At 36.2% G+C, this 22503-nt stretch overlaps 1 protein-coding gene across 4 annotated transcripts in view; it reads right to left on the reverse strand.

Moving 5' to 3' along the window:
• Positions 1 to 7937: 7937 nt before the first annotated feature.
• Positions 7938 to 22503, reverse strand: part of STAM2 (signal transducing adaptor molecule 2) — a 52164-nt gene continuing 37598 nt past the window's right edge. For 3 of the 4 annotated variants that reach the window (XM_015073461.3, XM_015073463.3, XM_027055768.2), the window contains 6 exons: positions 21461 to 21543; positions 21233 to 21320; positions 20167 to 20221; positions 16349 to 16502; positions 13547 to 13716; positions 7938 to 12122 (listed from right to left, as the gene is read on the reverse strand). In XM_015073461.3, coding sequence (XP_014928947.1) covers positions 11894 to 12122; positions 13547 to 13716; positions 16349 to 16502; positions 20167 to 20221; positions 21233 to 21320; positions 21461 to 21543 — 779 coding nt within the window. In that variant the 3' untranslated portion in view covers positions 7938 to 11893. The remainder of the gene's footprint in view (positions 12123 to 13546; positions 13717 to 16348; positions 16503 to 20166; positions 20222 to 21232; positions 21321 to 21460; positions 21544 to 22503) is intronic. The other variant, XM_015073462.3, reaches the window with a different exon arrangement.

Below are 22503 nucleotides of genomic sequence, written 5' to 3' on the forward strand. Positions count from 1 at the left end.
ATGAATTGTATGGTATGTGAATTCTGTCAGTAAAGCTGTTATTTTTATAAGGAACTAACTGTGAGACCTAGAGGAGAGCACAGGCGGTAATTTCTCTGACATTGGCTATAAGAACATTTTTCTAGATAGGTCTCCTGAGGCAAGGGAAACGAAAACAAAAATGAACTAGTGGGACTATGGTCAAAATAAAAAAGCTTCTGCACAGGAAAGGAAACAACAAAACTAAAAGACAATCTACTGAATGGGAGAAGATGTTTACAAATGACATTATCTGATAAAGTTAGTATCCAAAATGTAAAGAACCTATACACAAGCTGGAGAGGAGCAAAGGAGGAGGGAGAGAATCTTAAGCAGTCTTCACCCTCAGTGCAAAGCCCGACGAGGGACTGGATCTCATGACCATGAGATCATGACCTGAGCCAAAATCAAGAGTCAACGCTTGATTGACCAAGCCACCCAGGCACCCTTTTCTGGAATTTTTAAAAATTAAAAAATAAATAAAAGGAACAGAGTTGATTTCCCAGCTCTACCACTTACTTTTTAAAATAAGCAAGTAGATAAAACTATAGTTATGAAAGAGAGGTGAGAGTGTATGTGCAGACTTAGACATCTAAGTGAAAAAAAAGTTTTAGAACAACGATCACATTTGTGCAAAATAATGTCTGTGCATGTTTGTATGTGTATATATGTGTGGGGAGAGGGCACGTTTTAAATGATATACTTCCGTACGATATGAACATTTCACCAAGAATAAAAACTTAATAAGAAGTGTTTTTATCCTATGTACTTATAATGCTTGGATATTATTTAAAACTACAAAGCAAGTTTGAAGTTTTCCAGAAAAATTAAATTATACCAGGTGTGAGGGGGAAAGCTGTTGGTTTTGAAAGTCTTCAGACCTTATATAAAATTAACTCAGGGCACCTATGTGGCTCAGTTGGTTGAGCATCCGACTCTTGATTTTGACTTAGGTCATGATCACAGGGTCGTGGAATTGAGCCTCGAGTTGGGCTCCGCACTGAGAGGAGTTAAAAATGGTGAAATTGAAAAAAAATAAAAGTTAAAATAAATAAAAATAAACAACTCAAAATGGATTATACATCTATGTGTAAAGTATAGAACTATAAAACTTCTCAGAGAAAACCTATAGGATCTTGGATTTGGAGATGAGGTTTTAGATGCATGATCAGGGGTGCCTGTGTGGCTCAGTCCATTGAGTGTCTGACTTTGGCTTAGGTCATGATCTGACGGTTTGTGGATTCAAGGCCCATGTCAGGCTCTGAGCTGTCAGCACAGAACCTGGATCCTAGTTCGGATTCTGTGTCTCCTTCTCTCTCTGCCCCTACCCCACTCATGCTTTGTCTCTCTCTGTCTCTCAAAAATAAATAAATGTAAAAAAAAAAAAAAATTAGATGCAAGTATGATCCAAGAAAGTAAATATTGGTATGTTGGGATTTATTAAAATTAAAAATTTTTTGCTCTGTTAAAGACCTTGTTAGGAGAATGAAAAGACAAGTGATAGGCTGGGGAAAAATATCTGTAAGACAAATCTGGTAAAGAACTTGCAAACAAAGGGGCATCTGGCTGGCCCAGTCAGAGGAGCATGTGGAGCTTGATCTTGGGTTCATGAGTTCAAGCCCCACATTGGGTGGAGAATTACTTAAAAAAATAAAATCTTAAAAAAGAAAAAGAACTTGTTGGGGCTCCTGGGTGGCTCAGGTCATGATCTTGCGGTTCATGAGTTCGAGCCCTGCTGACAGCTCAGAGCCTGGAGCCTGCTTCAGATTCTGTGTCTCTCTGTCTCTCCCCTGCTTGTGCATTATCTCTCTCTCTCTCAAAAATAAATAAAAACATTAAAACATTTTTCAAAAACTTGTAGACAAAAATATAAAAATAACTCTCAAAACTCAGCAATAAGGGGCACCTGGCTGGCTCAGTCAGTTAAGCATCCCACATCAGCTCAGGTCATGAGCTCGCAGTTTGTGGGTTTGAGCCCCATGTCTGGCTCTGTGCTGACAGCTCAGAGCCTGGAGCCTGCTTCAGATTCTATGTCTCCCTCTCTCTGCGCCTCCCTCGCTCATGCTCTGTCTCTCTCTCAAAAATGAATAAACATTTAAAAAAATTAAAAAAAAAAAAACCTCAGCAATAAGACAACAACCCAGTTAAAAATGGAGAAAAGATTTGAACGGATACCTTACCAAAGAAAACCTATAGATAGCAAATAAGCATGTGAAAAGATGCTCAACATCATTTATCATTAGGGAAATACAAATGAAAACAATACAATACCATTACACTCCTATCAGAATGGCTAAATTAAAAAAAAACAACAACGGACAATGCTAGTTGTTAGTATTAGGAGCAGCAGGAATTCTTATTCATTGGTGATGGGTATGCTAACTGGCACAACCACTTTGCAGACAGTTTATCAGTTTCTTAAATTTTGTCAGGTTCTTCATAAGCTAAACATAGACTTTCCATACAGTCCAACAATCATGATCCTAGGTACTTACATGATTGATTTGAAATACCACACGAAGCCCAGCCCACAAATGTTTATAATGTTATAGTGTTTTATTTTTAATTGCCCAAAACTGTAAGCAACCAAGATGTCCTTCAATAGGTGAATGGTATAATCATACCATGGAATACTACTCAGGGATAAAAAGGAATGAACAAGCAAGCCATAGAAAGACATGGATAAACCTTAAATGCATAGTGCTGAGTCAAAGAAGCCAGTCAGTCTGAAGCTTCATATTTTATAACATTTTTTTTTTTGAGATTCTAGAAGAGTCAAAGCTGTAAAAACAGTAAACAGGTCAGAGGTTTGGGAGGCAGAGGGTTGAATATGTGAAACATAGCAGGGATTTTCTTAGGGTGGTGAAATTATTCTGTATGATACTATAATGGTGGATCCATGACACTGCATCAATCAAAACCTGTAGAACTTTACAGCACAAAGTGAGCCTTAATATGTGCAAATTTTTAAAAATTCATTTAGGAAGTTGAGAAGTTCCAGAATGGAATGCAGAATGTAACAAAAGAATATAACTGTATGACAATATATGAAACAACCTCACCGAAGAAGGCTGGTGGGGGAGCAAGGATTGGGATGGGTGGTGGTCTAAGTATCTTTGGAGATGAGTGGAGTCTGTGAGACTAAAGGCCAAAGGAACTGTGCATAAGCACTCTACTGCTGCTGATAAAGTTGCTTCCTGAGGTATGGGTTACCAATTCCGAAATCACTATGCATATATACTGGAATTGAACAATTAAGTAAATCGATGGCACATGATGGGAGCCATGTTTTCTATTGTTGGAGTGGACAGTTACAGATAAATAAGGAGAAGAGGCTAGGATGATCCATGTGGTAATGGATTCAAGTTAGAAACATCAGTATGAACCCAGGTGTAGCTTATACAGATAACTATATGGATATTTATAAATTTGTGTATATATATATATATATACACAAATATATACACACAGGTTAATCTACACACATATTTTCTTGCTTTCAGCCAAGGGCCGAGAAATAACATTATCAGTAGCAACAAACACATGTAGTACCCAGGTCTCGGTTTGTAATACCATCTTTACCAAAAGCAACCAGGGCACCTTGAAGAAATGGCTGATCCTAAGACTGGGGCAGGAAATATACAAGATGAACCCCGAGTGTCTTGTAGTGCCAGAAAGTAAAGAATGCTTTCAAAGCAAAACAGAACAAAAAGCACAATGACTGGGGGTATGTTAAAGGGACACAGGAACAAACTGAAAGAGCTCCCAATGACCAAAGTTGGAACAATTTGAGCAATAAAGTAGGATTGGAATGCATCCCAAAGTATAAAATAGTATCCATGAGTCCACAGTGATAAAAACAAATGATTGAATAAATAAATAAATAAGCAAACAAACAATGGAAGAGAAGAGACAAAGCTCCCATGTGGAAGAATTCCAAATAACTTATGTAGATACTCCACCCGTAAGGAGGGAAAACATGACTCCCCCTTCTCAAGTGTGGGCTGTGCATTAGTGACTTCCTTCCAACATAGCATGGAAAGAGGAATTGGAGAAACTTGACAAACACTCCCTCAGTCACATGATTAAGATGAACATCAACCGTGATGTCAGGCTAATATGTACCCTTGATATAACATGAAGAGAAGGGTACTTTACCTTTGTGGCCTGCCTCTCCCAAACCTATAACTCTACTGTCATCATGAGGAAAATACCATACGAATCCCAATTGAGGGGCAGTCTACAAAATATTTGACTGGTACTCCTCAACACTGTCGAAGTCATCAAAAACAAGTAAAGTCTGAGAAAATGTCACAGCCAAAAGAAGACTAAACACCAAATCAAAAACCAAACCAAAACCCAAATCACCAAATGGACACATACCACTCCAGGATAACGTTTAAAGGAAGAATTCTTTTAGAAGTTCACATGAAGGTGCTGGATGATGTAAGTTAAATGCCAAATAATATTCAAATTCTGATTTTTCTACTTTTCTGTCCCAGGGAAGAACACAGACTTACAGGGACTTAAAATTGGAAGAGACCTTGAACAAATCTATACAAATCTATACAAATCGGGCTATGTGGGGGAGGGGGGGAGGCTGCCTGTATTTTTAGGCTTCAACTCAGAACTACTCTCCTAGTTCAAATCAGCCTCAAATAGTTGTCACCTGTTGTTTTCCTTAGAAATCCCTTGAATTTTGCGCTTTTCTGTTCAGAAAACAAAGAACTCTACATGCTTCATTAGCCTCCTGCTTTCCCAGATGTTTGACCCCTCCTCCTTCCTCACAGATTCTCACCAAGAGCCAGTCTGTTTACATCAAGCTCTGGTCTGATCAACCCACCTGTATGACAGAACTAATTGTAGTACAGTGCACACACTAACTTGATCCAGCCACTATTATGCTGTTCCTCACAGGAGCGTTGTCACATCTGAGGGCATTTTGTAACCATGTGAGCCCTTAGGGGCCTCATCAATCTCAGTGATGTATGTGAAAGGAAGTCATTACATGGTATTACCTGACAACGACAATAAACAGATTATTTCACACCAGTACAGTGGAGGAAAGCACATGCTTGAGCATCGGATAGACCCAGATTTATAATCCCAGCTTTGCCACTTACTAGCTGTGTGACCTTACCCTCTTTTCCTACCTCTCTACCTAACAAGTGTTAAGAGAATTCAGTGACAATGTGTATGAAAATGTTTTTTTTTTTAAGTTTATTTATTTTTGTGAGAGAGAGCACACAAGTGGGGAAGGGGCAGAGAGAGAGGGAGAGAGAGGGGATCCCAAGCAGGCCCTGCACTGTCAGCGCTGAGCCCCATGTGGAGGTTCGAATTCATGAACCAGGAGATCATGACCTGAACCTAAATCAAGAGTTAGATGCTTAACCGACTGAGCCATCCAGGCACCCAAGTATGGTTTTCAATCAAGCCAAAGTGCAATGTCTGACACTATACAACTAGTTAGTGCATGGCAACGCCACAAATACAACTCTGGATTGGAAATTCAGGTCTTAGCATCCCCAGCATATAATAATTGTTATCAAACGCATTAATGAATGCTAATACATCTTTAATTTTTTCATTTTTCAAAATAGAACAGACAAGAGTAGTTTGGAGCTTTTATCCCCATCTCCATTTTCAGGATCTTTTCTATATCTCATAAGGCTAGAAAAAAAAGTCCCAGTTTTAATCATTAAGTTGGATGCAAATATATTAAATCTAGCCTTATTGACAAAAAACTATGGTATACTCATATTAGAGAATCTTAAGAGCTTATTTGACCATGGAATAATAGACCAACTTAACTTTGAATTTATTTACCAGGCACAAAAATAGTAACACCAGGTTGTAAACACATGTGGACATGTCTATCTCTGTGGCAGATTAGCATGGCCCACTCTATATTCATTCTCAGTCATCTTGTCCCCTGCCTCCCTCTCTCTTTATAGAGGCTAGAAAGCAAAATACTCACCTTCCCAGACGCACTGGCTCCTAATGATAGCCTTTTGGGACAGTTCTGACCAATAACATGTAGGTGGAAATCCCGACGGGAAGGCTTCCCAGGAAAGAAATATGGTGAAGATTATTTTTGGCTGGGGTTCTAAGTCCCATTTTTTTTTTAATGTTTTTTATTTTGAGAGAAAAAAAGCATGAGCAGGGGAGGGGCAGAGAGAGAGGGAGAGAGGATCCCAAGCAGGCTCCACATCTACATGAGGCTCCACATCCACATTGACATGAGGCTCAATCCCATGACCCTGGGATCATGACCCAAGCGGAAAACAAGAGTCGGCTGCTTAACGGCCTGAGCCACCCACGCACCCCCTAAGTCCCATTTTTCTATTTAGACAATACGCTTTTGGGGCACCTGGGTGGTTCAGTCAGTGACACATCTGACTTGGGCTCAGGTCATGATATCACAGCTTGTGGGGGTGAGACCTGGGTGGGGCTCTGTGTTGACAGGTCAGAGCCTGGAGCCTGTTTCAGATTCTGTGTGTCCCTTTCTCTCTCTCTGCTCCTCCCCCGCTCATGCTCTGTCTCTCTCAAAAATTAAAATTAAAATTAAAAAAAAAAATGCCCTTTTCACACTCTTGTTTGGTTACTTGGAGGGAAAAAAAAAATCTATGACAACTGAAAATCACCTCTACATACACTGACACCGTTATCATATCTGTTCACCATGGCAAGCTATCTCCTAACTAGATAGCACTGACTCCTCTTTAGGTATGTGACAGAAGTGATGAGAACAAAGCTGTTACCTTTCAGGACTATAAACTATATAGCTATGGAGTTGATGCATTACAATTATAGCAGTGTCCAAAAGCAGCTGGTAAAATAAGTCTTCAACAAATGGTGTTGGGACAACTGGATATCTATACGCAAGAGAATGAAGTTGGATTCCCTACCTCACATCGTGTATAAAAATTAACTAAAACTGAATCAATGACCTAATTACAAGAGCTAAAACCATAAAGATCTTAGAACAGGAGAAAATCTTCATGACTTGGATTTGAAATGGACTCTTTGCAGGAGCAACAAAAGAAAAAAATACATAAACTGGACGTCATCAAAATTAAAAACTTTGTAAATCAAAGAACATCATCAAGAAAGTAAAATGACAACCTACAGAATGGTAGAAAGTATTTGAAATAATGTATCTAGTACAGGTTTAGTATCCAGTATATATTAAGAACTCTTACAATACAACAAAGAGACAACCCAGTTAAAAAATAAGCAAAGGATTTACATAGACATGTCTCCAAAGCGGATATACAGTGGACAAAAAGCATGAATGATGCTCAACATCATTAGTCATTAAGGAAATGGAAATAAAAATCACAAAGAGGTACCACTTCACATCTACTAAGATGGCTATGATTTTTTAAAATTAAAAATAAGTGCTGGTGAGGACATAGAGAAATTGGAACTCTCTTGCATTGCTGGTGGGAATATTAAATGAATGGCTCAGCTTTGGAATTTTGACAATTCCTCAAGAAATTAAACATAGAATTACCACATGACCCACCAATTCCACTCCTAGGTATATATCCAAAAGAACTGAAAATAGTACTCAAATACATATACACACATATTCATAGCAGTACTATTCACAATAACCAAAAGATGAAAACAACCCAAGTATCCATCAACAGAGGTATGGATGAACTGATATATGAACCTTATATACTGTGGTACATGTGGAGATGAACCTCAAAAGACATATGGTACGTGAAAGCAGACACAAAAGGTCTCATTCTGGAACTAGAGGTAGTGGTTGCACAACATTGTAAATGTACTAAATGATACTGAATTGTTTACTTTAAAGGGCTATTTTATGTGAGTTCACCTCAGTATTTTAAAAAAGGGAGATGGCTCCCTAGACAAAAAGGTGATCAGTAGAGGTCACTGACTTGCTGTAAAAGTATTGGAAAGCCTTTATTTTCCTCATTAGGATATGAAATGGTGTACAATAAGAAGACCAAATTCCATTCTTTAGTAGCCTTTGTGGGAAATACCCATCCACCAGTTTTGTGTCTTCTGTTTGTCTGCTTGCCTTTGAACAATTCTCCTTTTCATTCAATACTCACTACTCAAGATGGACAGAAGAGTGGATAGTCATAAATTATAATCTTGTTACCATCTCTGACATAAGGAATTATTGAGATGTGATGTAAAACAAACAAACAAAAAAATACCAGTAAAATGGGATTATGAGGTTGACAGAGATCAGTTTCATTTATCCATGCAATTTCATTAGAATATAGAAAAGATAATAAAAGTGCTACTACTGGACTGCAGACATTTGTCTCTGAACTCCTGCGACAATCTTACCCACTCTTATGGAAGTTTGAAATGGTTGGTACTCAGATTTTGCTGTATACCTTTATCTATGTTTATTAGATTCCTAGGGCTGCCATAACAAATTTAGTGGTTTTAAACAACATAAATGTCTTCTCTCTCAGGTTGAAGCTAGAAATCTGAAATCAGGAAGTCAGCAGGGCTGTGTTCTCTCTGAAGGCTCTGGAGGAGAATCCTTCCATGCTTCCTCCAGCTCGTGGCGGCCCCAGGCCATCACTGACCCGAGGTAGCATCACTCCAGTCTCTGCTCCATCTTTACATGCCTCGTCTACCTTGTGCGTCTGGGTGTCTCTTCTTATAAGGCTGCCTTAAATCCAGAATGATCTCACCTCAAGGTCCTTAACTTCCAACATCTGCAACCTCTTTTTCCAAATAAGGTCACATTCTGACATTCTAGGCAAACATGAATTTTGGGGGGACACGATTCCTCCCACTACACTATGTAAGCTACGTAATTTCTTTTTTTTGACACAGTAAGGTTTTTAGAGAACTCTAATTCAAACTTAGTTTGGTAAAATTAGAAAAATTCTTCTGGGGAAAATGTAAAAAAAAAAACAAACCCAACTTTAATCTCCAAAAGAAACTAAATTGTACTAACAACAAAAAAATTAAATCCCTAGAAATGAATCCTCCCTTCATTTACTGACTAAAACTGATGTAAGTAAATAAGAAACATGTCTTTTCACAGAAACAAAGCATGATAGGTTGGTGCTCTATTATTTATAATTTATTACTTACAAAAATAACTTGAGCTTTCTCATAACAGTTCAATAAATCCTCTCCTAGAAGAGACCAGACACTTACGATTTTTACAATGAAAACTTTTTAAAAGATCTAAGCCATAATAGTTTTAATATTCAAAATAAATTTTTAAAAATTTTGGAAAGTGAAACTTTATAATCATCTTCAAAATGTAGTGAAATTTGTTATGTGGTCAACTTATCAACTACTTGAAATAGAATCAGATGACAATGTATCTGCAAATAATTTAAAATCCTAATTGATAAATATTGTAATTATTTAATATTCAGGTAATTTTGTAAATTACCAAATTACAAGACAATGTTGGTAGACCATACATTTTCCAAACTATTTTATATATCCCACCACTCCATATATTTTAACACCCAAGGGAAATTCTACATTGATGAAAAGTGATTTTATTATAAATTTTCAGAAATTTTTTCTAATGTACCAAGATTTCATATGAAAATGCAGAAGTTGTTTTTATTTTTTTATAAAACAGCAAGTATGAACCCAATGTAGAAATCTGGTATTAGACAATTCCTTTGGCAGAAAACATTTAATTATAAAGAGATCTTAAAATAAATATAACCCATAAGATCATGGAAAAGAAAGAAAAATAACCCTGTTATTTCCTATTAACACCAAAAATATCATCTTAGTACACAGATTTAGTAACATTTTTATACTATCAACAACCTGCAACACAGAATTCATTACAGTATGGCCAAAATAAAATTGTTTTTAATTTAAGAGGGAGAAGAAACTTCTGGATGTATAAAATTTCACAGATAAATGCCAATATACAGCATATATACATGTCACCTGTTATGTTATTCCAAAACTACATTTGGTGAACTTAATTGGCTGATCCCAATTTAGTGGGTGTGCCATATTTCCCCTAGTTCAAAGACTTAAGCGGAATTAAGCTTTTACAATTCAGAACACAATTATACATGAAATATTTACAGAAACATTAAAATAACTTTATTAAATACTGTTTGGGTGGAAAAAACATTAAGATTTTCGATATATATGCAAACATGAACTATTATCAAGAGCAGCTTCGTAAATGCTTTTTTTGTTTTTTCTTTAAAGAACAGAAGTTTCGTTTCCAAAAAAAATAAGGTGCCATTTTAGAAGTTTTTTTATGAGTGTATAAACGAATTCACATGGAAGAAAAATACTGGATGAAAAAAAGAACGTGACATACTCAAGGTTAAAACTTTTTCAGCTACTTCTATCTGAAATGAGACAATTACAGAAATTAGGCTTTCAAATACTGCTTGTTTTTTCCTTTAAATGTAGACCAAGTAGTATGTAGACTTTTATTTTCGGACAGTTTCTTTGAAAAAAGAACATACTTATCATTAAATTTCTGTAAATAGATAAATGATAAAAATTTCCAGCACACTGTCTTCAAATGGATCCTTGGCAGAAAGATTAAGGGCTTTCTTTAAAAAAACAATTTAGAAATCTGGCTTCCAGGCAAGTAACCACTTCTGTCCTTTGTTTTCCCAGTCTAAGTACCAAGTACCTGTAAGCATATGTATTCACCATCTTCTATTCCATTGTCTAAAAAGTGGTAGATGATGCAGTAGTGTATGAATTTTTAGGAGAAAACATTCCCTACTGGTTTACTATCTAACTCCTACAGTATGTGGAATCTATTAGCACTATAAACTAATTTATAAAATGTAGGCTTCAGAAAAACTGTCTTGATAGCTTCCCTATCAATCTGTTGCCTGCTATTATCCCACAGGCTCAGAATTATCTCTGAAAGGAATGGCCAAATTTTTCAACAGCCTGGCATAGCAATGGTACTTGAATTGCCTCTTTAAAGAAACAACACAGCAATAAGAACACTTATTATTCATGCTTGGGATATATCACATCAAATTACTAGGAATGTCTCATGGCTCAAATTCACATGTAATCCGTAAAAAGAAAATGCAGCATCTCTGCACACACCACACTTATTAGAGGATGGCCAACGTCACTTTAAAAGGTCATTAGTGGCAATTCTAAGTACAAGGGAGCCTTGTTAGAAAAGAAATGTTTATCTGCAGGGAGTGGGGCATTCCTTAGCTCACTGCTGGCAGGACTGGGGACTAGCTAAATGCTTTATCATATGTCTGCATTTATATGGTCTTCACTGTTAACTACAGAAAACATCTTTGCTCCTTCCAAACTGCTCTTGCTTCTGTCGACAATTATATGCTAATTATTACTCAACATAACCAGAGAGCAAAACTGACAGGACTGCAAACACAACCGCAATTTAAGGAGCCAAGGGAAATTTGTTGGCAAGCTAAATGCTCACCCAGAAGGAAGTTCGCCTTTTAAAATAATGGTTTGTGGGGAATACTGAAAAAACACGCAGACAAAAAAAATATTCAAAGGTTTGAGTGCACTCCCAATTATCATGACATTTTAAGGATTAACGGTTTCTTTAAAGTAAAATTTTATCTCCTACTGTTTAGTGTCATAAGGCTACTGATTGGGTGTCCAGATTTGTGTAGAGAGATCTGAAAGGAAGACAGGATTAACTGGAAGCTACCTGAAGCTGCCTCTCATCAAAAGTTGACTTCAAACAAATTGGGCTGAAAAAATCCTTTCATGGCCTAGCAGAGTAAGGTAAGTTTTTGTGCTTTACTTATTCATGGTTCTTTTGAGTTGAGAAAAACTATTTTTTAAATATTTTCAGATTTGAATCACTGGGGTCAAGTAATACACATATGAAGGCTTTGGAGAAAATGCTTGCTTTGTTCTAAAGAAGAGGCTGCTGATGGTAATTTGTTTGCTGCTGTGCAACTGAATGAGCGGGAGCCGCCACCGGAAAGCCTGCCAGTTGCGGCAAATTGGAAGTAGCGTTCCGGTACGATGACATATCCACAGACATCCCCATCTGCTGTGTGTAAGCAGCTGTACCAGCAGCTGATTGAAGGTTAGAGTTCTGGTTCATGTAAGTAGGGTTGGAAACAGTGTCTTGTCCAGTGCTACAAACAAAATTTTGAAAAGAAAACCAGATTTACTTTGCATTATCAAGGTCATGGTCAGAGATCAATCATGAGACAATAAAAATTCCTTTTTCCATCTTTGTAAGTTTATGTAACTCTGCTGTTCCGATTATGACTTCATTATTCCAACTAGCCAACACTGTGAATGTAATTTTTAAATTTGGTAAGGAGAAAGTACTCAAAAATGAAACAAAATATAAGATTATATGGCCTATTTAATTTTGTTTTCTCCAAAATCTATCACTGCAAACATATAAAAAATCTTTTGAGGAGATGCAGACTGTGTTTCTCACAGTGGTATCCTTGGTCAGCTATAACGAGAACCGAACTCCGCTCAAGTATACCTTCAGCCATATTCTCCCTTACGCTGTCTCTCAATCCAGCATGGAGGAGACCACCTCTTTTCCTCACAGACTCTTTACACTTTCCTTTGATAGGACACTTTCAGAGCTGCCCTGCTAACATAATCTGAACCTCTACATAAAAATAATAAGGGTAAGGCAAACAGTGTAATCCACACAGGACCCTGAATCTACCCTCAAGGTAGTCTTGACCTATAGTTTACTTATTAACACGACACCAAAACAAACAAAAGAACAAGTTGAGAAATCACACCAAACTGCAGGACTCTGCTTGTTCTTGTAATTACCATGGCATACATTTTTTTTTTAAAAAAAAGCTTTGTAATATGTAATTTCAAATTACTCAAATACACTGCTTACAGTATAGGAAGATTAATGTCTATACCGCTCCAGTTTTTTTCTCCATAATTTCTAGTCTCACACAGAATAACAAAATTTTACATTTTAATTGAACTAAATACCAATGTGAACAGGTTTACTTAATTTTCAGTTAATATCTAAAGTTTATACTTATGGAATTTGGGTGGGAAGAGACCTTAGAGATCATCTACCCATGACTGTATTGAATGAACATTTTGTATTGCTAAGCAAAGTTAATAGAAGGCAATAATTTAAATATGATTTTCAAAACAGAAGTGTTAGTATAAAAAAATCAGACCACAAATTCCACAGCTTACACACACTTGGGAGTCAAAGTTTTCTGATATTCAGGAATGCATGCAAATCAATATGCCTGGGACTACTTTACGAGGCTGATTACAGCATAGTGCTGAGTGTATCATGGGATTGGTCCCTGTAAGGGACAGTTATCTTTATTTTGTCCCAGGGAACCAGACTTTAGGCCATGTTTGGAGTACCATTTTAGTAGAGGTATCAAAGCTAAGAGCAGCACCATTCTGACTTCATGGGTTTATGAATGGGAAGTTCTGTAACTTCATCTCAATTATTATTATTATAAAGAGGTCAATTTATTCTCATTATGAAAGTGTGTGAAACCTTAATGTATGTAATTACAAAATAACACAGCTCCCCAAAACTTACCTTAAATATGGAGTCTGTGCAGGCTGTGTTGTCACTGAGGAATTTACATTTGGAGGCAGAGATCTCAGTGCACCAATCTGATCTGGTCCTAGGCTGTAGCTTTGGGCCACAGTGACTTGGTGAAGGCTTTGACCCATATAGTTTCCACCATGCGATTGAACTGGGTATGTCTATTAACCAAAGAGAAAAAGTTGACTCACTGATTTCCCAAACATCTGCCTAACATATTTAAAACTTTAAAAAACTTAAATGAAATAAAATGTTACCGTTCTTCAGGGAGCAATCTGGTTCTACCAATCTATCTACCCTAGTACAAAAAGTAGACAGCTTCGAAATTACAGTGCCAAATCTGTGGAAATTTGTGATTTATTTGGTTGTTCTTTTATTCTGCGGGAGGTTGAAAGGAAAGGAGGTGGCATATTTTTCAGCAGCAGGCTGGAGTCCATCCGGGTTGCCTATTGCTCAGTGACCTGCCTTGCTGCAGAGCCACAGGAAACTATACACTCCTCGAAGGGCAGCCCATCATCACTTCAAGTCACCATCCAAATGGTGAACTTCACCCTCATCCCAGGATGACTTATTCAACTCTTCCTAAGAATGAAACTTGAGAGGATAAGAATAAATGGTATCAGGGCAGGGCGCAGATGCTCTCTATAACATCTCCTTTATTTTCTGCCTTTACAACAAATAGGACAAAAGCAAAGATGATTTTTAGGTAAAGGAGAAGATGTATCCTCCCTCAGGAAATAGCAAAATGGTCTAAGTCTCTTTGGATATTTCATGTGCCCTACCTAACTTTCAGGGTAGTATCTCCTTTAAGGACCTGCCTACCAAATATAGCATTCAAAACAATGCACATACTTAATAAATAAATATTAGACAGTGATTATCATCACTCCAATTTTAAACAAAGCTATTTGTTTTTTGTTTTCTTTTTTATCTACATATAAGTTTTTAGTTCACTTACACAGTTATGGGGATTTCTGGAGGCAGTTTGAACTGCACGTAATAAACAAAGCTATTTGTAAAGCCCACTGACATGAAAACAGCATGCTAGAAGTGCCAAATCAACTTTAATGTAGTTGCAATCATACCGCTTCCTTTGTCAACATGTAACAATCCACTGACAATAAGCTGGGAACTGACCTCTGCTGCAGTGTAGGGTTCCTGAGTAGCCTTTACAGATTCAACTAATGGTGTGTTACTCCAACTTTTTTACTATGGAATTTTCTTCTAATTAGAATAGGAACTGTGAATAGTTTAAATGCTATTATACATAAATAGTATATAAAGAAGTTATGTGAAAAATCAGAGAGACAGAAAGCTTAACTTTTTAAAACCCTGAGTTGTGCTTATTAGCAAAACACAGATTGTAAGTAGTATGCAACTAAACACAGAAACCTGATACAAGAATGACAAATAACCCTTTATAGACACACAAAGAAGCAAATAAAACACCGTTCCATCATACAATGGTGGAGACACTTCTTTTTTGTTCCACTTTCACAGGAGCAGCAAATTAACTCGTTGAAAACAGAAGCACTACTGAATAAACTCCAGCTGTCTTTTGCACCCAGAAATCCTTTCTACCCTCACATATAACGATCCTTTCACCGTTTTCCAAAGTTTGGGACATGGCATATTTGATAAATGCATCTTGTCTGATGTGACAGTTACCATAGTAACCATTCTTTTTTACTTAATTATGTCATGTCAAGTCATCTAGATTATGCACCCACATTCTATCTTTTCTCCTTGGTGTCTCCTTCACACACTCCTTTACATATCAGTTCCCATAAATTAACATGAATTTTGTTCATCCAAATTCATTCTGAATTCAATTGCTAACTGAGTAAAATTTGAAAAAGGCTTCACAATGCTTGATAATGATTATAAATATAAGTATTCACTTCAGCAGGAAGCACAGACAAGGTGTAAAGTCCTGGAAAAAGAAGCTGTTCATGAATGGCTTACGGACCCTGCACCTATAGGCCTGCATCATATCCTTGCCACACATGAATTTTTGACAATATAAGTCATTCATCAAAGGAAAAACAGAGAACATGATCTCAGGATAAAAGAAGTTCATTAACTAATAAGCCTTCCACTAATCATGTAAGTCAAATAAACCTTGAGAGAAATTTTTTTTTTTTTAACGTTTATTTATTTTTGAGACAGAGAGAGACAGAGCATGAACGGGGGAGGGTCAGAGAGACAGGGAGACACAGAATCCAAAACAGGCTCCAGGCTCTGAGCAGTCAGCACAGAGCCTGACACGGGGCTCGAACTCACGGACCGTGAGTAAAGCCCACTGAGATCATGACCTGAGCCGAAGTCGGCCGCTTAACCGACTGAGCCACCCAGGCGCCCCAATCTTGAGAGAAATTTTAAAAGAAATGGTAAATCTTGCTTGTTGAGCAACAGGAACTGCATGAGTATCTCATAGAGAGGACTTGTGATGGGTCAAGCATTGTCTTAAATCAAAGGACTTAAACTTTTAAATAAAGGATTTGTGCTTTATATTTACAAAAGCAAATGAAGAACCAGAACTCCCATCATATATTTAACGATCTCGTTGTTCACATTAAAAATGAACTAAAATTATTTGTAAAATATCAATATCTAATTTCTCCTGGCAAACGCTAATTGTTTAGCCCATATTTTTTTTATTTTTACTATAAAAGATGAGTTTTATGATTTTATTCATGGACCACAGACATTTTGATATTATGCTTTAAGACATTTTTTTGAACTTAAAACTGTTTTCCTCATTTTGAAAAATGTGCTCAAAAATACTCTCACCTGCATTGGAACCCCAGCTGATGAAGGTGGGTAATGTGCTGGAGGATGGAGCTTTGAATAGACTGGATATACTGGTGCTTCATTCACCAACCTGTTATATAGTTCCAGGGCTTCCAAGACTTTTACATTCAATTCAGACAATTCTGAATGCTTCCTGATATAGAAAAAGCACTTTAATTTTCTTCAATGCTTTTCAGCATGTATTTAGGAACATAAACTACTTTTTAAATTTAGCACATTTTCTATTCATATTTTAAAAGGTTCTTTACATACAATGAAATATTCATCATGAAAAATGGGAGGAGGAATTACTGAATTCTCATAATAACTAGGCTAATATGACATCATAATATTAGGGAAAGTCCCTTCCACACTTCATAAAAATGCAATCAATTCATAATTTTGGTGCCAGGACAATTCTGTTTCACATGTTATAGGTTTCTCTTGAAATCTCAGGTACAAAGAATAATAATTTCTCAATTTTGGAAAAGCCCAAGCTTTAATTAAAAATCTAAGTAAAAGAAAGTACTCAGGCAAGGTCCAGAGCCTGCTCTGAAGCACGATATGACTGAAATCAAAACACACTCACAAACAAAATTACACATTTTCATTTGCTTATATTCACTAATGGATCCAATGAAAAAATCCTAATAATTATCTTTGAAAATGCAAATGAAAACAATGTATATATATAAACTAGTCTCTACCACTCGTTTGTTGGTTTCTTTTGAGAAGGGGAGTGAAACCAGATACCTTATTGTGTAAATAACAAATCCAAGTAAGAGCATTCTCAAATTTGCCCAAGGAACTCTAGTTCAAATCCTTCTGACTTGGTACAACTTTGTCTGTTACCCTGGAGAGTAATAAAGAACTCCCATTGCAACTGACAAGTTCATATGAATTAAATGGCCACGTCATGTGGCACCCACAAGCCTATTTATTAAATATAGCTCTTTTTATATATATATACAAGGAGGCTAAAAAGACAAGAAGCAGAGGCAGATGACCAGACACAGGGCTACCAAATAAATGACCTGGATTGAGTCATGTTAAGACTTATCATCTTTCCTCTCTTATAATCTGTTATGTCTGAAATAAACAAAAAGATGCAGTTTCCCGTCTTCCATGTGTAACTATATACAGCAAGTCAAACTGTTTTCAGAGATATCATTTGTAAACCATACAGAAAGGATGAGAAATTAGTGTCCATGCTAACAAATATGTGACTAAGAATTAACCATGGGTATTTGGTCCACATAATCCAGTATACTGATGAAACACCAAGGAGAACACAGAAATCACCTTTAAAGATTCAAGACATAACCCCAAAGCAATTAAATTTTTACTGAACTGTGTCCAAACACTATACTATCACAAAGAAAATGGAGCAGAAGGTGTGGATCTCTCCTTCAAAGAGACTGCAATCTATTAGACAAGGCTAAGCACATGGAAAATAGCAAACAATATAAGATGGCATATGACTGCAAAATTATATAAAATTATAGGAAACAGAAGAGTTTAGAGGAGGAGGAGGAGACTAACTTGGGTTGTGGTAAACTGAAAAGGCTTTATGAGAAGCTGGGACTTAAATAGGCACCTGAGGAAGGATGGATAGGCCCAAGTAAAAAGGAAGACTAAGATCAGTGGGACAGTGCAAATCAAGTCAGGCAAAAGGAGTGAGGTTACACAATGGAAGAATGAAAAGGGCAATTTGATCACGGTGGTAGACAATGATTTTTGGAGGGCAGTAGGAAATAAGGTTAAAATAGTCTGGGATATTGTTAAGTTCAGACTATGGATCTCTTCAATAAATCTATCTAAACTTTTTTGGAGTCAATTTGCATGTTTGCCTGACATAATTTCTTAGTGTGATAAAGTCTATAAAATCTCATTCCAAACAATTACAGATAGAAAAGAAATGTAAAATTTCTTTTTCTGGCAGTAAAGTTGTTTTTATTAGGGAAAACAAATTGATGGTGATCCAGTCAAGGGAAAAAACAGTATTTTATCCATCTTTGAATGCCTGACAAAGATAAAGAGTCAAAATTTGTTGAAGACCAGCAAGCGTTTTCCAGAACAAGAGCTGCATCTGTAGTCAGTGACCATGGGAAAGGAAAATGCCAGCTGGCCTACTCAGAAACTGAAACTGAAGAGAGAACTGGTTAACAGGTGAGCTATGACTCAAAAAATTAACTCCTATCAGAAATGGTCGCTCTGATTTTTAACTGTGCTAGACCTTTTCCTTTGAAAATATTCCTTTTATCGATAAAAAAAAAAGATTATGTATACTGTCATATCCTCTGCTTTTTCATTACATAGTATATCTTTCTATAATCAATAGATATTTATCAATGATAATGCTTTTTATTGTAGAATGTATGGATGTAATTATTTTTAAATCAATCTCACACTTAAAGACATTTTAGTTACTGCCAACTTGGTTGCTACAAACCTAATTTCAATAATACTGTGAAGAATAAGAGTTAAATCTTTGCATATGTCCCTGTATACTTAGTATGGGCCTGAATTTACTGGGTTAAAGATTATGGACTATTTTTAAGGTCCAGAAAGGTTTATGATAATTGTACTCCTAGCCACACCTAAGGTAATACTGGTGTTTTTCTTTTTTCTTTCTTCTTTTGTAAGTTTATTTATTTTTGAGAGACAGCACATGCAAGTGGGAGAGGGGCAGGGAAAGAGAATTCCAAGCACACTCAGCTCCGCCAGCACAGAGCCCCATGTGACTCAAATCCATGAACCATGAGATCATAATCAGAGCCAAAATCAAGATGCAGACACTTAACCCTGAGCCACCTGGGCACCCCTGACATTTTTCTTTTTAATCCTCTCCAGTTTTATTATTCACTGACCATTAATACCCTTGCACTGAAATAAAAATAGGAGATGTGTTAAGTAGACATTTAATGCTTTTTCCAAAATAAAAATATGATGAAACTACCACCATCATTTCATTAATTTTTGATGGGTATTTATTTTTCATTTCTGTAGAAGATATAAGGAATTTATAAAAAATGTCTCATGGAAACAGATTATAATCTTCAGTGACTAGAAAAAATCTTGCTGCTACTACCCTTCTCTGGTAAACGCAGATAAGAAGTAGTTCCTGTTCTTTTTGTGCAGTTTTATACTGTAGTTCAATAAACAGATTCCAGAAAGGGATGACAATGGAACACTAAAGCCTTGTCCTTGTCTTCCATTCACCATAGGTTCTCCCTGAGACTTCAAATAGAAATCTCTGAGGAACCAAAGGAGGCAAAAATCAATGAAAAGTTCCAAATGCTGATAGTCTGTCCTTCAGTGCTGTTGCTGTTTCTAAGGAAGAGTAAGACTACATGGAATAAGGAGATTAAAAGGATAACAGAAATACAAGGGAGAAAAATGAGGAGAGGTATGTGGACTGGAGTTAGCTTCACAAACCCAAGGGAAATTTCACTTGAAAGATTTACAAATACTACTTCTCATCACGGAGTAAGACAATGCTTGCCCAAGATCCCAGTTCTCAATCTGTGCTCTATTCAGTTTTTATTCCTCATTCCTCATTATCCCTCAATTCCAGTCCAAGTAAGAAAATGAAAGTTGGCACCATAAGAGCAAGAACCCACAATTCTATGTATACTATATGGCCATGGAAGAAAACTGCTACCAAAATAAAAAGTACCACCTTACTATTCACTTGTAAGAGTTTTGGAAACTGAGAAACAATTTCAACAGATTGAACAGTTCCACAAAACTCAGTCTAAAATTTTGCCAAAAAACAAGAAAATTATACTTGTTAGTCCCTTAACAAAGAATCTCACCGATCAATCTCTTCAAGTTTTTCATCTATCATTGGACCCATCTGTTGGCAGATATCTGTAAATACAAAAATACTTTTGAATCTTGAAACTTAAACCAGTTTAAGTCAATTTCAAAAGCTTTTGACAATGGACCACACCAATATACAACACCATGCATAATACAAAGAAAATGAAATTTATGCTAGAGAAACGACTATGAAAGACCTGATTTTAATACTGTTCATCACCAATATTAATATCATACAACTAAAGGCAAAGTCATAATCAAAAGAGAAATCCCACCATGTCCCACCAAGTAAGTGCTAACATTACAGACTATTAAATCTGGAGTTATCTTAAAATCTGGAAAACTATTATTAGCTACGTATATTAACTTGAGTCACAATGTATAAAATATATAATTATGTACAGATTAAATATGAACTTTTTCATGTATTTAAGCCATTTCAAAATCAAACATTTTGTGCATTTCCAAATGTAAACACTGATACAATGAATAGAGTAGTATCCTGTATTTATAATTAGACTTTATTCTACAAAAAGATTTAAGAAGATTTATCCATTTATCAGAGATTTTTCTGATTAAAGGATTAAAAAAAGGCATAAAAACATTTGTTTTAATTGTTTCAAATTTCTGGGGATTAAAAGGACACAGCATGCATCAAATGACTACATTACAAAATTAACACAGACCATATATAATTTTGCCCTTTAAAATCATGATACAAGAGAATTAAAAGAGAAATAAGAATTGCTAAAATTTTAATTTAATTAATTTAATATGTTCTTATTCTTAATTCTGTCCTTTTTCAGATTGCAAATCTCTTCATCCAGTATCCCTGGTGGGTTTACAGAAAAACAAAGACTTCCTTCTTGAACAGGATAGGCAGGTTTGTAACAACATCTTCCAAATCATATATTTACTATTTTACTATACTGGTCTGTTTTCCACCAGAGAGAGAGTTCTAATTTATAGAAGCAAACACAAAGCAGAAGATATTTAGGACATTATAAACAACTAAAATATTAAATGACAATGAAGTAATCCCTAACACTCATTAAGTACCTTCTAAATCCAAGAGGTCTTGGGAGTCTGGTTTTGAATCTGTTGGATCTATACTCTGGAGTACCTGCAGGGCTCTATCCATCTTATCCTAAAAAAGTAAATGGGCACTTTAAAAACGCAAAAGCTTTCATTTCAATGAACATAAAAATTACTCTTTCCAAGTATTCTCAAGGGTAATAGATTTCAAAGTATTGATAGTTTAACTATTAAACAAAAGAAGAACTCTACCTCATCTATATAAACAGGCTCAGGCTCTGATTTCTTAATTTCCTCCTCCTCCTCATCAATTACATTCAATTTGTCCACAGCTGCTATGGAAACAAAGTAAACTTTAAGTTCCTCAGCATTTACTTTGGTATTTTAGTTACTAATATATAAGTAGCCTGTGATTATCCGTAAGAAAAAAAAAAAAAGGAACTCTTCAGTCATCACATTTCATAGGTAACATACATTATTTCATGTGTTCATCCACTCATGCCACAGACATTTATTAGCCCTTACTACTATGTGTCAGGTACTGTTCTAGGCATTGGATATACAGAGTGAATAAAACACCAGAATCTCTGCCCCAATGGAACTTACCTTCTAGTGGAACAAGTGAGCAATATTAACGGGAACAGTCATTATAGGCATTTTCTGAAAAACTGAGTGTTTTTAACACTAGGGTTAGAGTCAAATATATGATGAGCTCCTTCAGTACACTTTCCTTGCTATAAAAATGTATTTCCCATATGAACAAAAAAACACTCGATTTCATCTTCACAATAAGAAAAAAATATCCAATTTAAACCTAACTTTGATAATAGGTTAAAAAAATTTTTTTTAATGTTTATTTATTTTTGAGAGAGACAGAGAGACAGAGTGTGAGGGGGGCGGGGCAGGACAGAGGGATGGAGACACAGAATCGAAAGCAGGCTCCAGGCTCTGAGCTGTCAGCACAGAGCCCGACACCAGGCTCCAACTTGTGAACTGCAAGATCATGACATGAGCCGAAGTCGGACGCCCAACTGACTGAGCCACCCAGGCGCCCCACTTTGATAATAGTTTTAAAGCAATAGGAAAAAAAAAAAAAAAAAAAAAAAAACGCCTTTCATAAAGAGAAGGTTAAAAGATAATTCATAAACATACATATCCAGAAAACTATTTAAATGTTCACTAGAGTGCTGCTATAATGTACTGTATTTTAATAAATTTTGATAATAAAATTACAATAAAAACCTACCTCGCCCCTAATCCAAAAATCTCTGTGCTCTGTAGGCCACATTGAAGAC

Source organism: Acinonyx jubatus, chromosome C1, assembly GCF_027475565.1.
Source record: "Acinonyx jubatus isolate Ajub_Pintada_27869175 chromosome C1, VMU_Ajub_asm_v1.0, whole genome shotgun sequence".
Taxonomy (NCBI): Eukaryota; Metazoa; Chordata; class Mammalia; order Carnivora; family Felidae; genus Acinonyx; species Acinonyx jubatus.